Below are 21,894 nucleotides of genomic sequence, written 5' to 3' on the forward strand. Positions count from 1 at the left end.
AAGGCCTAAAGCATCCCGCTCCAAGCGCGTCGGCTTCGACCCGGGAGGGAGAGGGAGTAGGCCGAGACCCGCGCAGGTCACGTCTCACGAGCCGAAGCTCCCTTCGACCCAGATTTGTATCAACAAATACAACTCTTCTTCTTATTAGACATTAATAAACTCGCATTAATAAACCCACGACCTCTGACTCCAAAGCCCGGGCTCTTTCCACTGAGCCGCGCTGCTTCTCTAACTAATCGTTCACTACCAAAACGACTGCAGATGGAAGCGGGGCGTCCTGGGAGAGCCGCGTCCACGGCGTCGCTAAGGGTCGGACACGGCTCGACAGTATAAGACAACGACAACAGACATTAATATCCATCAATCGTGGCTGCGTACACCAATGTCGCGGGACCGAGGGCAGGGTGACTATCAAGGCCTAAAGCATCCCGCTCCAAGCGCGTCGGCTTCAACTCGGGAGGGAGAGGGAGTAGGCCGAGACCCGCGCAGGTCACGTCCCATGAGCCGAAGCTCCCTTCGACCCAGATTTGTATCAACAAATACAACTCTTCTTCTTATTAGACATTAATAAACTCTCATTAATAAACCCACGACCTCTGACTCCAAAGCCCGGGCTCTTTCCACTGAGCCGCGCTGCTTCTCTAACTAACCGTCCACTACCAGAACGATTGCAGGCGGAAGCGGGGCGTCCTGGGAGAGACGCGTCCACGGCGTCGCTAAGGGTCAGACACGGCTCGACAGCATAAGACAACGACAACAGACATTAATATCCATCAATCGTGGCTGCGTACTCCAATGTCGCGGGACCGAGGGCAGGGTGACTATCAAGGCCTAAAGCATCCCGCTCCAAGCGCGTCGGCTTCGACCCGGGAGGGAGAGGGAGTGGGCCGAGACCCGCGCAGGTCACGTCCCACGAGCCGAAGCTCCCTTCGACACGGCCCAGATTTGTATCAACAAATACCACAACTATTCTTATTAGACATTAATAAACTCTCATTAATAAACCCACGACCTCCGACTCCAAAGCCCGGGCTCTTTCCACTGAGCCGCGCTGCTCCTCTAACTAATCATTCACTACCAGAACGACTGCAGATGGAAGCGGGGCGTCCAGGGAGAGCCGCATCCAACGGCGTCGGCACGGCCGGAGGACGAGCCGGGGAAGCCGGTCTTCTTGCATCCGTCCACCTGCGATCTTACACACGGGTCACGTCGTTAGTTTCCCGGCCTCATTAGTCATCCATTTTCAGGAACGTGACCCGCCTGGAGGACTCTAACTAGGGAGTGGTCGAGCCGTTTTTAAGAACAAGGGCACCACGGCACGCGCGTAGAACAACCGGGGCCGGAGGCGGGGAGGGGAACGCTTGGCTCGTGCCCTGGAAATACATCGGGAGAATGTGCAAATATTTCAGCGGAATAAGCGAAGGCGCCGACGCTTCTCGCGGAGAGACACTCCGTGTCTATCTTGGCTGCAACGGGAGCGACAGCACTGCCCTTGGTGAGACTTTCTTTCGACTCGAAATGTCTCCTCCGAGCCAGAATACGCTGGATGCTGCTGCTCATGCTGTGAGACACCTGCACTGGCTACTGGGCTTGTCATGACGCACAAAACCCTACCATCTTCAGCGTGACATTGTGCAAGTTATAATTATTCATCCAAATGAATATGTCAGGGCAGCAGCAGCAGATCTCTCATCGGAGCAAAAGAAAAATACATCAAAACATTATCAGCCCAGCGGGGAGACAGGGACCATAAGGAAAATTACCCAGTTTTAATAGGGATGCCACAAAGCCGCGGCGGTTCTTTTACTACGAGAAAGAATGCGAAATGGGGAAATGAAGATCTTCCAAGTTTCGAGTCCAGAAGCGCTAAAATGGAACTCGAAAAAGGTAGAGGAGAAAGAAAATGACCCGCAGTCGATTTACATAGTCTCCTCGGTAAGAGTTTGCTTTTCTACTTGCGTGCGGCTGGCTTCCCCTTCCTGCCCGCGTTGCCACGTAAGGCGCTCGACGATTTTTAAAATTGAAAGGCACAAAACCTGCCGAGATAAGAACTGACTGTCGAATAGCCCACGACCCAGGGAAAAGGAATATTCGGTGAGCAAATGTGATTTCCCAGGCTCAAAACAACACTGTCAGACAGTCCGGCTCCGGCGACCACTCCACAGGCATCCCAGAATTCCTCCCGCTAACGGCATCACGGTGGCAAGCCGGCTCGTTCGGAAAAACGCGTCTTTTGTAACGCCGGATTATTGAAAATACGCGGAAGAGTCAAATGTTTGCCGAGTAATGCATTTGTTTACAGAAAACTGGGAACAACAGTTCGGCACGGTGTACAACCAATAGCAAGCGGGTCAAACGTGTACAACGCTGTGTGCACGGTGTTGAACGGTAAGAAGGAGGTATGGAGTTGGCCTTGTTCGATCTCCCATTTTACCACGAGGCAAAACTGATAGAGACAGAGGAAACGAGGAAAATCCGGAATAGACATGTATCTTCGGATGGTGGTCTGGACTCAGGCACATTCCGGGAACCCCAAAACGAGTGGAAAAAAAAGCTTAAACACGTAGAAATACAGTGACCTCCAGGTTCATTTTAGATTAGGTCTCCACCTCGGAAGTAAAATCGAGACCTGAGGCAATTATCCAGATAATTCATTCAAAAAATACTTTCGATTCAATTATGTGACAGATAAAAGCTTCTTTTAGGCCTGAAGAGTTTAGATAATAACCCCAATTTTCCACTTCATAGTGTAGTGCGGGACTAGCCTGGGAGATCTATTTATACCACGGCAGCCTGTTAGTGACTTCTTAATAAATGTGCAGAGCCCATATTTGACTGTCATCTTGCAACTTGGAGTTCCACTTGAACCTAACTGATAAATGTGCTTACGGCTGAATGGACTTTTGCCCCTATCTTAAAATATTATTGTTGTCTTATTCCCAGAAATGTTGCATTAAAAGAAAAACCTCTAATTTCCTCTTGAGGGCAGGGAGCGAATCTAATAGTACCGTATTCTTTTAAGCGCTTAGTACGATGTTCGGTTATAGTGAGTCCTCAAAAATAAGTCACTGATAGCTTCTGATTTACAGAAATATTATCAGGGTGTGGATATTTACCCTTGGGGGGAAAGGTTTTAATATTTCTGCACATAAATACACCACCATTTTCATGACATCCCCCAAAATGACTGAAAAAACAGGAAGAAAAATGAACCAAAATACAAACAAAAATTTCCAACTAATGACAATGTAGGGGAATACGTTTCATATGCCAAAAAACCCACTTCCCTGGTCTGCAAAATTCTGAAATTGCGGCCTGAATACTCAAATGACTAGCGGATCACGAATTAACATCTGATAACTTCTGATTCAAAGATAAACGGCAACACTTCTATCAGAGGAAAAAAATGCTGTTTTTGGATGGCTGTAGAGAAAAATACATTTTCTTCCCTTAGATTCATTCATTCAATCGTATTTATTGAGCACTTACTGTGTGCACAGCACTGTACCGAGCGCTTGGGAAGTCCAAGTCGGCAACATATAGAGACGGTCCCTACCCAACAACGGGCTCCGTAATCTCTTTCACAGTGCACAGCATATTCATTCAGCCAACTGAAAAAGGTTATTATTTTAAGCGACTTTGGCTTAGAAAATATATTTCCTTTTAAGTCTTAAAGTAATAATAAAAGTGATGGCATTTATTAAGCGCTTACTATGTGCAAAGCACTGTTTCCAGCGCTGGGGAGGTTACAAAGTGATCAGGTTGTCCCACGGTGGGAGGCTCACTGTCTTCATCCCCATTTTACAGATGAGGTAACCGAGGCCCAGAGAAGTGAAGTGACTTGCCCAAAGTCACACAGCTGACAAGCGATTTACGAGCGGCCCTAAAGGACGTGTGCGGGTGAGGAAGATGGTTGCAGTTACCAGGTTCCTGGTGGCTACAGATTTTCTTTTAAGAGTGGGTCGTGGGGCCTTTCACGAGCCTCTAGTCCTAGTAAGCGCTCGCAACAATCGAAAGCTATTTTATGAAGAGAAAGTGGGGTCCCGTGGTGGTACAAGATTTCCTAGGTATAACACGGATCTATAAAGCTCGTCACGGTGTTTCTGACTTCCTGCGGGATCGTGTGTGATGCAGATGGTGGGGTTGAGGCGCTTACTCTGCCAAACGCTACGAAGCGCGGGCTAAACAGCTGTGACACCCCGCTCTCGGGGAGCGCGGAGGCTACGTTGGTGCAGGACCCCTTGTCGTGCTGTCCTCGCTCCATCCCCAACTGTTTGACTCACTGAATATGCTGCCAACTTGTACTTCCCAAGCGCTTAGTACAGTGGTCTGCACACAGTAAGTGCTCAATAAATACAATTGAATGAATGAATGAATAAATAATTGACAAAGTAGAGTATTTTACCTAAACGCGTGATACGTTGAAATGGCCTTCAGTTGGGTAGGGACCGTCTCTGTGTTGCCAACTTGTACTTCCCAAGCGCTTAGTACAGTGCTCTGCATACAGTAAGCGCTCAATAAATACGATTGAATGAATGAATGAATAAGTGGCGGAGCCGGCATTTGAACCCATGACCTCTGACTCCAAAGCCTGCACTTTTTCCACTGAGCCACGTTGCTTCTCAAAGTAGACAATATCCTATGTATTTTCCTCTACCCGTTTACAGCCAAGAGTAACAAGCTCCACCTAATGATAATAATAGTGGCATTTATTAAGCACTTACTACGTGCAAAGCACTGTTCTAAGCACTGTGGAGGTTACAAGGTGATCAGGTTGTCCCAGGGGGGGCTCACAGTCTTAATCCTCCTTTTACAGATGAGGGAACTGAGGCCCAGAGAAGTGAAGTGACTTGCCCAGAGTCACACAGCTGACAAGTGGCGGAGCCGGAATTTGAACCCATGACCTCTGACTCCAAAGCCTCCAGTTTTTCCACTGAGCCACGTTGCTTCTCAAAGTAGACAATATCCTATGTATTTTCCTCTGCCCGTTTACAGCAAAGAGTAACAAGCTCCACCTAATTATAATAATAGTGGCATTTATTAAGCGCTTACTATGTGCAAAGCACTGTTCTAAGCGCTGTGGAGGCTACAAGGTGATCAGGTTGTCCCACGGGGGGCTCACAGTCTTAATCCTCCTTTTACAGATGAGGGAACTGAGGCACAGAGAAGTTAAGTTCTCTTTCTCGCCTGTCCGGCCATCGACCCCCGGCCCACATCATCCCCCGGGCCTCGAATGCCCCCAATCCCTCTGCCCATCCGCCAAGCTGGCTCTCTTCCTCCCTTCAAGGCCCTACTGAGAGCTCACCTCCTCCAGGAGGCCCTCCCACACTGAGCCCCTTCCTTCCTCTCCCCCTCATCCCCCTCTCCATCCCCACATCTTACCTCCTTCCCTTCTCCACAGCACCTGTATATATGGATATATGCTTGTACATATTTATTACTCTATTTATTTATTTTACTTGTACATATCTATTCTATTTATTTTATTTTGTTAGTATGTTTGGTTTTGTTCTCTGTCTCCCCCTTTTAGACTGTGAGCCCACTGTTGGGTAGGGACTGTCTCTATATGTTGCCAACTTGTACTTCCCAAGTGCTTAGTACAGTGCTCTGCACACAGTAAGCGCTCAATAAATATGATTGATTGATTAAGTGACTTGCCCAGAGTCACACAGCTGACAAGTGGCGGAGCCGGCATTTGAACCCATGACCTCTGACTCCAAAGCCTGCACTTTTTCCACTGAGCCACGTTGCTTCTCAAAGTAGACAATATCCTATGTATTTTCCTCTACCCATTTACAGCCAAGACAAATAAGCTCCACCTAATTCTCAGATACGACCCAGCCCGCCTACTTTGCTCCTCCAGTGCCAACGTACTCACCGTTCCTCGGATTCGTCTATCTCGCCCACGTCCTCCCTCTGGCTGGGACGCCCTCCCTCTTCCTACCCTACAGGCGATCACTCTTCCCACCTTATTCAAAGCACATCTCCTCCGAGAGGCCCTCCCTGATTAGTTCATTTCCTCTTCCCCCACTCTCTTTTGTGTCACCCTTGCACTTGGATCTTCCCCCTTTAGCCCCCCATCTCTCAGCTGTCAGCTGTGTGACTTTGGGCAAGTCACTTCACTTCTCTGGGCCTCAGTTACCTCATCTGTCAAATGGGGATTAAGACTGGGAGCCCCACGTGGGGCAACCGGAAAACTCTGCATCGACCCAAGCGCTTGTAACAGTGCTTGGCACAGAGTAAGCCCTTAACAAATACAATTATTATTATGACGGTCCCTGGCATATAGGAAGCGCTTAACCAATACCATAATTACCAATCATTATTACAGTGCCTGGTGCATCGTAAGCACTTAAGAAATGCCATTAAAAAAAGTGTCAATGCTCCCATTTTACTGGGACGTTTTCCTTTCCTTTCCCACAGCACTTCTATACATCTCCCTAAATTGATTTATTTATATTAATGTCCATACAAAACCCTCAGGACAGATCTTTAAACTCTGTTGCATCCCCCTCCCCGTAATTTCTTCCTTTGTCTGTCAATGCCACTAGATCACACACTCCTTGAAGACCCAGACCTTTATCTATTCAGTCTATTCTACTCTCCTGAGCACTTAGGTCTCCACACAAAGTAAGCGCTCAATGAATATCATTTACTGACTTAATGCTCGTGAACTGTACTTTGCCTATTGATAAAGACTGGATCTGCAAGTAAATCCGCTAGAGATATCAGTGGAAGGGATTAATATTTTCCATGAGCCCAGTTGGGTAGGGACTGTCTTTATATGTAGCCAGCTTGTTCTTCCCAAGTGCTTAGTACAGTGCTCTACGCACAGTAAGCGCTCAATAAATACGATTGAGTGATTGATTGATTGAAATACAGGAGGTGGACAACTCCTATTGTCTGCAAGCACTTTTTAAAGGAAAATGGCACCGTAAAATGGGAGCATTTTACCCTTTTTCTAATGGTATTTCTTAAGTGCTTACGATGTACCAGGCACTGTAACAATGATTGGTAATTATGGCATTTGTTACTGCACTCAGTAAGCGCTCAATAAATACGATTGATGATGATTTGTTAAGCGCTTACTATATGCCAGGGACCGTCATAATAATGATGGTATTTGTTAAGGGCTTACTCTGTGCCAAGCCCCGTTATAAGCGCTTGAGTCGATACAAAGTTATCCGGTTGTCCCACGTGGGGCTCCCAGTCTTAATCCCCATTTGACAGATGAGGTAACTGAGGCCCAGAGAAGTGAAGTGACTTGCCCAAAGTCACACAACTGACAGTTGGCGGAGCCGGGATTAGAACTCACGACCTCTGACTCCCAAGCCCGTATTCTTTCCACTAAGCCACGCTGACTACGCACTGGGGTAGATACAAGACACGGTCCTTGTCCCACACGGGGGACACAGTATTCATCCCCATTTGACAGATGAGGTAACTGAGGCCCAGAGAAGTGAAGTGACTTGCCCAAAGTCACACAACTGACAGTTGGTGGAGCCGGGATTAGAACTCACGACCTCTGACTCCCAAGCCCGTGTTCTTTCCACTAAGCCACGCTGACTACGCGCTGGGGTAGACACAAGACACGGTCCTTGTCCCACACGGGGGTCACAGTCTTCATCCCCATTTGACAGATGAGGTAACTGCGGCCCAGAGAAGTGAAGTGACTTGGCCAAGGTCACACAGCAGACAAGTGGCAGAGCTGGGATTAGAACCCAGACCCTTCTATCATGCTCTATCCACTGGGCCGTGCTGCTCCTTTGTTCTTAGAGGTTTATCCCTCACCAACTCCTAATCAGATACACGCTCTATATTTCGGGTGAAAGGGAAAGGTCTGGCAATGAAAAATAGAAGCGATACCTCCGAGGTCCAAGAAATAGCAAATGGAATTGGGAAATCCACCCAGCACTCAGGTGCTTCTTTAGGATACTGAAAAAAAAAAAAAAGAAAAGAGAGAGAGAGGGTTAGTCATTTTTGCTTGGATGCAAATGTAACTTGGCATGTTTTAGAACCTCCTATATCAAATCCGGGCTCGAATAACATCGAATTCTCCGGGCGACGTTTGGTCCGAATGCTTGCTTTTTTTGTTTTGATTTCCAAAGTCTATTGTTTTAACAGACACAAACGTCCATTAGTCAATCGACCGGTAGTATTTATGGAGTGCCCACTAAGCGTACCCCATAAGCACTAAATAAATTCCACCAATTGACTGATAAGATGATAGGACACACATGGAAAAGTGCTACAGTTAAAAGACATGACCCCCCTTCCCTCGAGGGCTTTACAATCTTTGAAGGGAGACTGACACCAAATATATTATTCACTTTTAGACTGTGAGCCCACTGTTGGGTAGGGACTGTCTCTATGTGTTGCCAATTTGTACTTCCCAAGCGCTTAGTACAGTGCTCTGAACATAGTAAGCGCTCAATAAATATGATTGATTGATTGATATATTATAGGTAGGATGAGGAAGAAAACACAAAGATGGTTAAGTGGAAAAGTCAATTATTTAAATAGTAGAGAAAGACTGTATACTCCTTGGGCGCAGGGTACATGCTTACCAACTCTATTATTTTTTACTCTCCCAAACTCTGCACACAGTAAGTGCTCAGTAAATCCCACTGATTGATTGGCATAAGTGATTAATAATAATAATAATGATAATTTGGGTATTTGTTAAGCACTTACTATGTGCAAAGCACTGTTCTAAGCGCTGGGGAGGATACAAGATGATCAGGTTGTCCCATGTGGGGCTCGCAATCTTAATCCCCATTTGACGGATGAGGTAACTGAGGCGCAGAGAAGTTAAGTGACTTGCCCAAATAATAATAATGATGGCATTTATTAAGTGCTTACTATGTGCAAAGCACTGTTCTAAGTGCTGGGGAGGTTACAAGGTGATCAGATTGTCCCACAGGGGGCTCACAGTTTTAATCCCCATTTGACAGGTGAGGTAACAGAGGAGTTAAGTGACTTGCCCAAATAATAATAATAATAATGATGGCATTTATTAAGTGCTTACTATGTGCAAAGCACTGTTCTAAGTGCTGGGGAGGTTACAAGGTGATCAGATTGTCCTACGGGGGGCTCACAGTTTTAATCGCCATTTGACAGGTGAGGTAACTGAGGCGCAGAGAAGTTAAGTGACTTGCCCAAATAATAATAATAATAATAATAATAATAATAATAATAATAATAATAATGGCATTTATTAAGCGCTTACTATGTGCGAAGCACTGCTCTAAGCGCTGGGGAGGTTACAAGGTGATCAGATTGTCCCACGGGGGGCTCACAGTTTTAATCCCCATTTGACAGGTGAGGTAACTGAGGCGCAGAGTAGTTAAGTGACTTGCCCAAATAATAATAATAATAATGATGGCATTTATTATGTTGCCAACTTGTACTTCCCAAGCGCTTAGTACAGTGCTCTGCACACAGTAAGCGCTCAATAAATATGATTGATTGATTATTAAGCACTTACTATGTGCAAAGCACTGTTCTAAGCGCTGGGGAGGTTACAAGGTGATCAGGTTGTCCCACGGGGGGCTCACAGTTTTAATCCCCATTTGACAGGTGAGGTAACTGAGGCGCAGAGAAGTGAAGTGACTTGCCCAAAGTCACACAGCTGACAAGAGGCGGAGCCGTGATTTGAACAAAACCAAACATATTAACAAAATAAAATAATAGAATAGATATGTACAAGTAAAATAAATAAATAGAGAAATATGTACAAACATATATACATATATACAGGTGCTGTGGGGAAGGGAAGGAGGTAAGATGAGGGGGATGGAGAGAGGGACGAGGGGGACATCAATCACCTCTACAACAAAAAGAAATTAAGCTGGTAAATGAATAATCAGTAAGCCTACACTGAAATGAACTGTAGGCATTAAAAAAAACCCAACTTTGACCATTGTCATCTTCACGGTAGTGGACAACTCTTTTTACTTTGAATTTACACATCTTATACAGTATCTTGGAACAGCAACAGAGCCTATGCCTCTGGCAATAGATGATCTTTGTGAGGACTGAAAAAAAAAACAGATTTACATTCATTTTTGGAGAGTATGGACCATTTTTGGAGAGTATGGACTTAAGAACCAAAATAAGAAATGTCTTTATTCTGGTTAAAACAACATTACAAAAATCTCTACTTTAAGCTATATTCTCCCCACAACTGTTGTGTCACATAGACTTGATACCATCTCTTAAAGTGTCTTAAAATACATATTGAAACTTAAAATGAAAATACACATGGGAGCAGACTACTTCTGAATAGTCTTAATATGGGCACCATTTAGATATCAAATTTCTATGTCACCCAGCTCATGCTTTATATATTAATTTTCTCTTGTGGCAAGCTTAAATGCCAGACACATTTTTAAAAAGGACAAACACAATTGATCTTTTCATCACTACGATCTCTGAAATGGAGTTGATTGATGACTACGAGGAACAATAAAAAGCTGCATTTTCTGGGCGGGGGGGCGGTTTCTTCTTTATATTCTGATACTTCCCCAATAAATTTGGCCCTGCCTGTTCCATCTACTGGTTAAAAAAAAAAACACTTAAATCCTAGACTGTCAAGTTAGATAAAACAACTCTGAGCTCGGTATCGCATTATTATTGATCACCATTGTAAAAGAAACTGGATGGGTAGAGTCCCCCGAGTCTCACATCTCCAGAAAGGGAAATCAGAGAGGGAGAAATCCCGGAGGAATACGGAGAGCAGCCAGGGGAGTTTTCACAGGACAGACCGGAGGAAACAGGAGAGGAGAGCGAGCCAGTAGATGGAGAGGGTAGTTCCCACCGGCTCTGGAGCTGCAGAGCTCCAGAAAGAAGGACAGATTGGAATTCCCTTTATTGATCCCCCCACTCCTAGCTGCAAAGCACTCATGTCCACCTCGGTCACGTACTGATTTCTATTCTCGTCTGCCTCCCCCTTTAATAATAACAATAATGATGGTATCTGTTGAGTGCTTACTATGTGCCAAGCACTGTTCTAAGCGCTGGGGTAGATACAAGACTATCAGGTTGTCCCACGTGAGGCTCACAGCCTTAATCCCCGTTTTCCGAGAGCGAGCCAGTAGATAGAGAGGGTAGTTCCCACCGGCTCTGGAGCTGCAGAGCTCCAGTAAGAAGGACAGATTGGAATTCCCTTTATTGATCCCCCCACTCCCAGCCGCAAAGCGCTCATGTCCACCTCGGTCACGTACTGATTTCTATTCTCGTCTGCCTCCCCCTTTAATAATAACAATAATGATGGTATCTGTTGAGTGCTTACTATGTGCCAAGCGCTGTTCTAAGCGCTGGGATAGATACAAGGCTATCAGGTTGTCCCACGTGAGGCTCACAGCCCTAATCCCCATTTTCTGAGAGTGAGCCAGTAGATGTAGAGGGTAGTTCCCACCGGCTCTGGAGCTGCAGAGCTCCAGAAAGAAGGACAGATTGGAATTCCCTTTATTGATCCCCCTACTCCCAGCCGCAAAGCACTCATGTCCACCTCGGTCACGTACTGATTTCTATTCTCGTCTGCCTCCCCCTTTAATAATAACGATAATGATGGTATCTGTTGAGTGCTTACTATGTGCCAAGTGCTGTTCTAAGCGCTGGGATAGATACAAGGCTATCAGGTTGTCCCACGTGAGGCTCACAGCCCTAATCCCCATTTTCCGAGAGCGAGCCAGTAGATAGAGAGGGTAGTTCCCACCGGCTCTGGAGCTGCAGAGCTCCAGACAGAAGGACAGATTGGAATTCCCTTTATTGATCCCCCCACTCCCAGCCGCAAAGCACTCATGTCCACCTCTGTCACGTACTGATTTCTACTCTCGTCTGCCTCCCTCTTTAATAATAACAATAATGATGGCATTGTTGAGTGCTTACTATGTGCCAAGCACTGTTCTAAGCGCTGGGGTAGATACAAGGCTATCAGGTTGTCCCACGTGAGGCTCACAGCCTTAATCCCCGTTTTCCGAGAGCGAGCCAGTAGACAGAGAGGGTAGTTCCCACCGGCTCTGAAGCTGCAGAGCTCCAGAAAGAAGGACAGATTGGAATTCCCTTTATTGATCCCCCCACTCCCAGCCGCAAAGCACTCATGTCCACCTCTGTCACGTACTGATTTCTACTCTCGTCTGCCTCCCTGTTTAATAATAACAATAATGATGGCATTGTTGAGTGCTTACTATGTGCCAAGCACTGTTCTAAGCGCTGGGGTAGATACAAGGCTATCAGGTTGTTCCACGTGAGGCTCACAGCCTTAATCCCCATTTTCCGAGAGCAAGCCAGTAGATAGAGAGGGTAGTTCCCACCGGCTCTGGAGCTGCAGAGCTCCAGTAAGAAGGACAGATTGGAATTCCCTTTATTGATCCCCCCACTCCCAGCTGCAAAGCACTCATGTCCACCTCTGTCACGTACTGATTTCTATTCTCGTCTGCCTCCCCCTTTAATAATAACAATAATGATGGCATCTGTTGAGTGCTTACTATGTGCCAAGCACTGTTCTAAGCACTGGGACAGATACAAGGCTATCAGGTTGTCCCACGTGAGGCTCACAGCCTTAATCCCCGTTTTCCGAGAGCGAGCCAGTAGATGGAGAGGCTCTGGATGTCCCACTGGCTCTGGAGCTGCAGAGCTCCAGAAAGAAGGACAGATTGGAATTCCCTTTATTGATCCCCCCACTCCCAGCCGCAAAGCACTCATGTCCACCTCGGTCACGTACTGATTTCTATTCTCGTCTGCCTCCCCCTTTAATAATAACAATAATGATGGTATCTGTTGAGTGCTTACTATGTGCCAAGCACTGTTCTAAGCACTGGGATAGATACAAGGCTATCAGGTTGTCCCACGTGAGGCTCACAGCCTTAATCCCCGTTTTCCGAGAGCGAGCCAGTAGATAGAGAGGGTAGTTCCCACCGGCTCTGGAGCTGCAGAGCTCCAGAAAGAAGGACAGATTGGAATTCCCTTTATTGATCCCCCCAATCCCAGCTGCAAAGCACTCATGTCCACCTCTGTCACGTACTGATTTCTATTCTTGTCTGCCTCCCCCTTTAATAATAACAATAATGATCATCATCATCATCATCAATCGTATTTATTGAGCGCTTACTGTGTGCAGAGCACTGTACTAAGCGCTTGGGAAGTACAAGTTGGCAACATATAGCGACAGTCCCTACCCAACATTGGGCTCACAGTCTAAAAGAGATGGGAAAGGAGGAGGAAAGGAGGGAAGGAGATGGGAAAGGAGGAGGAAAGGAGATGGGAAAGGAGGAGGGAAGGAGATGGGAAAGGAGGAAGGAAGGAGAAAGGAAAGGAGGAGGGACGGAGATGGGGAAGGAGGAGGGAAGAAGATGGGGAAGGAGAAGGGAAGGAGATGGGAAAGGAGAAAAGAAGATGGGAAAGGGGGAGGAAAGAAGATGGGAAAGGAGGAGGGAAGGAGATGGGAAAGGAGGAGGGAAGGAGATGGGGAAGGAGGAGGGAAGGAGATGGGGAAGGAGGAGGGAAGGAGATGGGGAAGGAGGAGGGAAGGAGATGGGAAAGGAGGAGGGAAGGCGATGGGAAAGGAGGAGGGAAGGAGATCATCATCATCATCATCATCATCAATCGTATTTATTGAGCCCTTACTATAATGATGATGATGATGGTATAATGATGGTATTGTTGAGTGCTTACTACGTGGCAAGCACTGTTCTAAGCGTTGGGACAGATACAAGGCTATCAGGTTGTCCCAAGTGAGGCTCACAGCTTTAATCCCCGTTTTCCAGATGAGACAACTGAGGCACAGAGAAGTGAAGTGACTTGCCCAAAGTCACACAGGGGACGAGTGGCGGAGCCGGGATTAGAACTCACGACCTCTGACTCCCAAGCCCGGGCTCTTTCCACTAAGCCACGCGCGCCGCTTCCAACCTAGGCAATCTCCAAAAATATCTGAATCCTTTAAAATGCCGCCGAGAAAACAGTCACAACATTGTATCGCTGAACTGGAAACAAATGTCGGCGTTAACAAAAATTCAGAGGGAGCCTAAAGGACGCCGGAAAAGAAACGATCCAATCAGTGTTTTTTAAGCCACCTAGTTTTTCTAAGAACACGAAGCTCAATCACAAACCCCGAGGGAAGAAAGAGAATTCCAAATTCTAGGACCCAATTTTTCCCACCAGTATATGTAGGCACTGGTTTGTGAGTGTGTGCACCAAACACATTCCTCTGCTTTCCTCTTGATGCAAAGAAAAATCACTTCACCTGCGCCTTTAACTGGAGAGTGATCAAATGCAGTCTACCAGAAGTGTCTTCCGCTTTTAACTTGATGGTGGTGAAACAGCTATCCACGTACGCGAGTCTGGGGAGAAGGAAAATGATGATAATATTAGGTGTTGGGGGGGGCAACAACTGGAAACGTTTCCTGGGATCCTATTAATCTATTACAAATATTAATCAGAGGAAGGCCCGATGCCAGCCGTTTCAACTGTTGGAGATTTACCGCCCTTAATACACCAGCCTACTGCTTAATGTAGTCATATATCTCCGGGTTATTTACAATGTGTGTCAAGGCTCACGCTGTGGTCAGTGAGCACTATGTTTCAGTTTTCCATCACCGGAAACTTTGGCACACACCGCGTGTTTCTGTCAGCCTCCACTTATGTACGCATTAAGTTCCCCGTCAAACGCTTTGATCCATTTCTGCGGTTTCATACAGTAGGAGTCTTTCACGCTCTCTGTCTTTGTTTTTCTTCTCGATGAACTTCTTTTTTATCATCGATACGGCTCTTGGAGAAAATCCACCCGATAGGAGTTCAGACGCTCAGAATCGATCCTCTCCGGAAAATGCCGAACCGATGCTGATTGCTCTGCGATCGTTTTCTTCGAGGGAAGGACGGCTTTGAGTAATAAACACACTCTTGACATCTAACCCGGGTGTGTGTTCAAGATTACTAATATTTTAAACATATAGCATAAGCCGGAGGGGAGGGGGTTTTTCCTCTACATTGCCACAGACTCATGAATTTCTACAATGGAGACCGATACACTTCGAAATACATCATTCTGGAGAAATATGGTCCCTCGGGTAGTATAAGCTACTGCCAAAAAGGTTCAGATTTAGCCGTATATTTACCAGTGAACTGGGCATGCGGATATTTTTTGACATTTTTACAATACCGTTCGCTTGTAAAGATAAAAAGCAGTCTGGAAGTATCGTGCAGCTTATCACCCAGACCGATGGCAAGACCCATTAGAGTTCAAAACTGGCATTAGCCTGTTGACCTAGGGGAACTGAGTTTCTTTTCGTTATTATTATTTTTTTAATGCCATAATACGCGAGTCCGGGAGCTAGGGCCGGCAGGCTGGGAAAATGGCTCTCTTTCAAGAGATTCTGGGAACCACGGAGATCTGTTTTCTGCCGCTAAAGAAAAAAACCAGATCGGAACCAAAGATGTCGTCTCACCTTCACAAGCATGGAATCGAAAGGAGAGATAGCGGCAATCTTTGGCTGTAGCTGTTTTACCACAAATGTCAAAAGGATCTGGGGTTCGGAGAAACGATATTTGAGGACAAGGCCCTACTGAGAGCTCACCTCCTCCAGGAGGCCTTCCCAGACTGAGCCCCTTCCTTCCTCTCCCCCTCGTCCCCCTCTCCATCCCCCATCTTACCTCCTTCCCTTCCCCACAGCACCTGTATATATGTATATATGGTTGTACATATTTATTACTCTATTTATTTATTTATTTATTTTGCTTGTACATTTCTATCCTATTTATTTTATTTTGTTGGTATGTTTGGTTTTGTTCTCTGTCTCTCCCTTTTAGACTGTGAGCCCACTGTTGGGTAGGGACTGTCTCTATGTATTGCCAGTTTGTACTTCCCAAGCGCTTAGTACAGTGCTCTGCACACAGTAAGCACTCAATAAATACGATTGATTGATTGATTGATTGATAGACAAAACGCTTGTGGTGCTGAATTCTCCTCAGAGGGCAGCAGGGAGAACATCTACTCTGCCCAGTGCAGGTACTGAACTCGGGTCCTCTGACCTCCAGGATGTGCTCCTTTCACGACGCCACGCTCCTTAGTGATGGACAATCCCTTAAATTACCCATTACATTTTCTTCTCTCTCCCTCTTACGCTCAGCCCAGGACTGGAAATATTCAGCAGGTGTAACAGAAGGCTGACAAAGCCCACTGTGCATCACAAATATTTATTTTTTGGTTACCCTTTTACATATACCCTTGTCCTTCCTTCCTATCTGCAATTTATTTTAGAGCCTAGTTAGACTAGACTGGGGCTCCGGGACATGCTTAGTAACTTCATTATCCTCTCCCCAATCCTGAACATAGTGCTCTGTACCCAGCAGGTGCTCCATAGTCATCATCATCATCATCATCAATCGTATTTATTGAGCGCTTACTATGTGCAGAGTACTGTACTAAGCGCTTGGGAAGTACAAATTGGCAACATATAGAGACAGTCCCTACCCAACAGTGGGCTCACAGTCTAAAAGGGGGAGACAGAGAACAAAACCAAACATCACAACTCATCCACTGACGATAATCTTGAGTCACATAGTTCATAAATTCATGATAGAAGAATAGACAGGACGATGCAAAGAAACGTTTTTTTTTTTAATTGCAGGGGGAATATATTAAAGGAACCACGCTTCTCTGCCAGTTGCCTGAACTCATGTATTTATGCAAAACAAAGACCTTCCAAAGACAGTTAAATAATAAAAATAAACATACTTATCCCAACCCAGAATCCCGATTTCCTCGACAATAGACGAATAGTACTGGGGAGGAGGCGAGGGCGCATACAGGGCTTGCTTTGTCTTCAGAGCAACTTCCTGTTTGAAAAAAAAAGACAACAAAACACCAAACAAAACAAAAAACACACATCATTCTTGGACAGCCCAACAGCTTATTCTCAATGACGGGTTTCGATACAATTTAACTAATTTCCATTGTTCTAATCCACGGGCATCATCAGTCTCACAGAAAAATTGGCTGCCTCATTCTTCTTCTCCTCAGGGCTCTCCGCCGGACGTGACTTATTCAGAGGTTCACAGACCGGCCTGCGAACATCATCTATGATTGTGGCAGTCTGGTCCAGGGAAACCATGCGACCAAAGGGAGACTTTTAAATATTTGAATATCTCTTCCCCTTGAAGGCTTTTCCCCTCCCCACTCGTGGCTCAGTGGAAAGAGCCCGGGCTTTGGAGTCAGAGGTCATGGGTTCAAATCCCAGCTCTGCCAATTGTCAGCTGTGTGACTTCGGGCAAGTCTCTTAGCTTCTCTGTGCCTCAGTCACCTCATCACTAAAATGGGGGTGAAGACTGTGAGCCCCCCCGTGGGACAACCTGATCAGCTTGTAATCTCCCCAGTGCTTAGAACAGTGCTTTGCACATAGTAAGTGCTTAATAAATGCCATTATTATTATTATTATTATTATTATTATTATAGTGCAAGCATGAATGAGGTCATTTATTGAGCACCGTGATTATCTGGTTGATTTGTTCCTCTACAAAGACACTCTAGGCCGCTCAATCAGGCTCCAAAGTGGATTCCGTTTTGGAGGCCTGAATTACCTGATCAGGGTGTCTACGAGAAACAAACTGGCTGGAAAAATGGCCAAAACTCTCCTTCACTTGATTCAACCAACTCGTTTTTTTGACGATCTCAAACGAAAGACATTGAGTGGATGTAAGGAAATATTTTTCAAGGCTTTTTTTTTTTATAACCTCAATGTATGTGTTTGGTTACTTGTTAGCTTTAGAAATCTCTTTGTTGGAGAAAGAGGCTGAAAGCCATTAAGGAACAAGTTCTGTTGATTACCAGTGGAATGCATTTATCCACAGAAAACCTATTAGGAGTTAACTGTCTTCTCCCATTAGATCATAAGTGCCCGGAAAGCAGGGACCACTGTGTCTGTTTCTGGGGTACTGGAGAAGCAGTGTAGCCTAGTGAACAGAATCAATCAATCAATCAATCGTATTTATTGAGCGCTTACTGTGTGCAGAGCACTGTACTAAGCGCTTGGGAAGTACAAGTTGGCAACATACAGAGACAGTCCCTACCCAACAGTGGGCTCACAGTCTAGAAGGGGGAGACGGAGAACAAAACCAAACATAGTAACAAAATAAAATAAAGACAATAGATATGTACAAGTAAAATAAATAAATAGAGTAATAAATATGTACCAACATATATACATATATACAGGTATCGTCATCGTCAATCGTATTTATTGAGCGCTTACTGTATGCAGAGCACTGTACTAAGCGCTTGGGAAGTCCAAGTTGGCAACATATAGAGACAGTCCCTACCCAACAGTGGGCTCACAGTCTAAAAGATATGCACATTTTATATACACAATATATAATAAATATATATTTATACGTATATAAATATATATATTTTATATACATATAAACAGAACTCAGGCCTAGCTCCACCACTTGTCTGCTGTGTGACCCTGGGTAAGTTACTTCAGTTACCTCACCTGTAAAATGGGGTTTAAGACTGTGAGCCCCATGTGGGGCATGGACTGTGTCCAACCTGATTAGTCTGTATCCACCTCCGAGCTTAGTACAGTGCCTGGCACAGAGTAAGTACTTAACAAATCCCATAAAAAACAAAAACCTCCCTCAAGTACTCTTGGTACGGTGCTCACTAAAGGCTCTACTCTCCCATCCCCGCCACCCAAGCATCAATGTACTTCACTCTAAGGCATTTACTCAAAAAGGGGCTGGAATCGCGAACTTTAAAAGCAAATCTTATGCCCCCGGACTATTTTACCGCAGGTAAAGGTTCAGCAGAGAGAGCAAAACGCTAGCCACGGGACCTCAGCAAATGGCACAGGCTGAGTACAGTGCTCTAAGCGCTTAGTACAGTGCTCTGCACATAGTAAGCGCTCAATAAATACGATTGATGATTGATGATGATGTTCTGCTGGGGTCCACGGCGGGCAGGCCCAAAGCTGAGAGCAGTAACTGAGAGAAGTTTGAACCCTGAGTAAAAATGTAGCTTGCCACCTCTGGCAATGTAGCAAGTCAATCAATCAATCAATCAATCGTATTTATTGAGCGCTTACTGTATGCAGAGCACTGTACTAAGTCCCTCCCCAAAAGCCCCAGTGGCCTCAGGGAAATGTAGGCAACCAAATCCTTTGCTTCTTGTGGGTTGTTTTCCCCCTTTTCCTTCCCTGCAATCCCCTTGCCAGACCTGATTAGGGAGTTTGAAAGCACATCGCTCTTACCCAAAGGACTAACTGTGACCCAGCCATCTAACAAATCAATACCGCTGTTCCCGCGGCACGCAGTTCGAGCTTAGGGAGGGGCACGCCCGCCACTGGAAGACTGCACTAGGGAAAATAAAATCCCATTTAATCCTAGCACCAGAGCTGGTCACGGAGTGCCGGAAAAATCTGTTTGCATACAGCCTGTAGTGACTGGTCCTATATGTTCAGCTCCTGCAGGAGAAGGAAATGTGAAATGCCTTTGACGCTGAACTGAAACCTAAAAGGTCAGACTGTCCTGTTTTGTATTTTTGAATATAATCAGCGTTTCTTTCAATTATAGCTCTAGGAAGTGATAGGTACAGCTGTGACCTTTGACCTGGTTAATAATGCTTTTCATAACGGCTGCTAGCTTCTAATATCTTGCAATGGCATGACTGCAGAACCTATATAAACTCAACTTATTCATAATAGGGCATTACGGCAAGAACACTTGCTCTTCGTGTCAACCATTCATTCATTCATTCATTCCCTCGTATTTATTGAACGCTTACTGTGTGCAGAGCACTGAACTAAGCGCTTGGGAAGTACAAGTTGGCAACATATAGAGACGGTCCCTACCCAACAGTGGGCTCACAGTCTAGAAGGGGGAGACAGAGAAAAAAACAGAACATATTAACAAACTAAAATAAATAGAATATGTACAAATAAAATAGAGTAATAAATACATACAAACATATATACAGGTGCTGTGGGGAGGGGAAGGAGGTAAGGTGGGGGGGATGGGGAGGAGGGGGAGAGGAAGGAAGGGGCTCAATCTGGGAAGGCCTTCTATTCAATCAACAGCATTTACTGAAAGCTGACGGTAGGCAGGGCACTGTACTAAATGCTTGGGGTACTCTCCCAAGCATCTAGTACAGAGCCCTGCACACAGTAAGTGCTCAATGGATGCGATTGAATGAATGAACAAGAGTACAATATAACAAAAAGTAGACAAGTTCCTGGCCCACGAGATGTTCACAGTCACTGCATTCTCCTGGTTTGGCCATGAAAAGATGTCTCATTTCTATAGCCAAGTTGCATTAGTATGGTTTCTCCATTTCGGACTTCTAGTTCGTGTGCAAGGGACAAAATGCAATGCACAAAGGAGAGAGATGAATATAGTACTCTTTTCTTAGAGTCCCTCCCTAAGGCCCATCCCGGCCAGTTCAATGAAAACATCGAACATTGAAAAAATAACTTTAAATTGCTAGATAGGCCACTAGACGGGTTCAGGCCAGGCTCTCCCTCCTCCAAAGTTTCCAGGGTCGTTAGGAATATTCTGGGAGAGACTGGCTTTTGGCCAAGAGGGTGAAACTGCGCTCTGATAAGCACTAAGCAGGGCCGAGTGTGGAGCAGAGATCCTGATTCCTAGGCTCTATCTCTCTCTCCAAGTTGCGGCTGAGATAAAAAAAAAGAAGCAAGGTAAGTATGGGTTCATTTGGTTTTGAGCATGACTGTGGAGAATTTGAGAAACCCAGAATTTGAGATATTCACCCCACCCCTTATTATGTACATATTTTATATTATAAATGATTTATTTACATTAATGTCTGTCTCCCCCTTCTAGATTGTAAGCTCGTTATGGGCAGGGAACGTGTCTGCTAATTCTGTTGTATAGTGATGATAATAATAATAATGATAGCGTTTATTAAGCGCTTACTATGTGCAAAGCACTGTTCTAAGCGCTGGGGAGGTTACATGGTGATCAGGTTGTCCCACGGGGGGCTCACAGTCTTAACCCCCATTTTACAGATGAGGGAACCGAGGCCCAGAGAAGTGAAGTGACTTGCCCAAAGTCACACAGCTGGTAATTGGCAGGGCCGGGATTTGAACCCATGACCTCTGACTCCAAAGCCCGGGCTCTTTCCACTGAGCCACGCTGCTTCTCTACTCACCCAAGCGCTTAGAACTGTGCTTCTGCACAGAGTAACTGCTCATAAATACCATGGATTGACTGATAGATAAAGTTTCCACTGCCGGGAATCAACTTTGAAATCCGGCAAAGTGCATGGTTATCTATTCATAGTTATCAACCTATTAATATAGTTACCAAACTATATAACTATCAAATAGTTATCAAACTAGTAGGAAGGATACAATGGTGGGATGGTGCCTTAATAAAATGCTTACCAAGATCGTCTTCAGCTCCGTCATAAAGCTCTCGAGATCAGATGACTGAAGCAGCCTCTAGAAGAAATGGTATTACCAATCAGTGAATATTTTATCCAAAGCACCGTCAGGACGTGCTTGCTAAATTACTAGAAAATCTAAGTCATCCAGGATGTGAATTCTAAGGTGCTGAAGAGTGCATCTAGCTTTACTTCTGCTTATTCTGATGACTTTACACCTGCCCACATGCTTTGTTTTGTTGTCTCTCTCCCCCCTCTAGAATGTGAGCCCGTTGTTTGGTAGGGACCGTCTCTATATGTTGCCAACTTGTACTTCCCAAGTGCTTAGCACAGTGCTCTGCACACAGTAAGCGCTCAATAAGTATGACTGAATGAATGAACAGATCATATCTACTTACCCTGTGGCACTCTACCAAGTGCTAGGTATAGTGTTGATTAAATATCGATTGAATGATTGGGAGGAAAAGGGGAAAAAAAAATCAAACTTTCCCATGACT

The 21,894-nt window shown here is 45.4% G+C and overlaps 1 protein-coding gene across 1 annotated transcript in view; it reads right to left on the reverse strand.

Annotated features, from left to right (window-relative positions):
* FANCL (FA complementation group L) overlaps window positions 1–21,894 on the reverse strand; it is a 61,111-nt gene that overhangs the window by 26,862 nt on the left and 12,355 nt on the right. Inside the window, exons 4-7 of the mRNA XM_038751183.1 lie at window positions 21,399–21,455; window positions 16,736–16,836; window positions 14,246–14,342; window positions 7,867–7,935 (exon numbers count right to left, since the gene is read on the reverse strand). Of these exons, the coding sequence (XP_038607111.1) occupies window positions 7,867–7,935; window positions 14,246–14,342; window positions 16,736–16,836; window positions 21,399–21,455 (324 nt within the window). The remainder of the gene's footprint in view (window positions 1–7,866; window positions 7,936–14,245; window positions 14,343–16,735; window positions 16,837–21,398; window positions 21,456–21,894) is intronic.

The sequence above is a fragment of the Tachyglossus aculeatus genome, chromosome 9 (genome assembly GCF_015852505.1).
Source record: "Tachyglossus aculeatus isolate mTacAcu1 chromosome 9, mTacAcu1.pri, whole genome shotgun sequence".
Classification (NCBI taxonomy): Eukaryota; Metazoa; Chordata; class Mammalia; order Monotremata; family Tachyglossidae; genus Tachyglossus; species Tachyglossus aculeatus.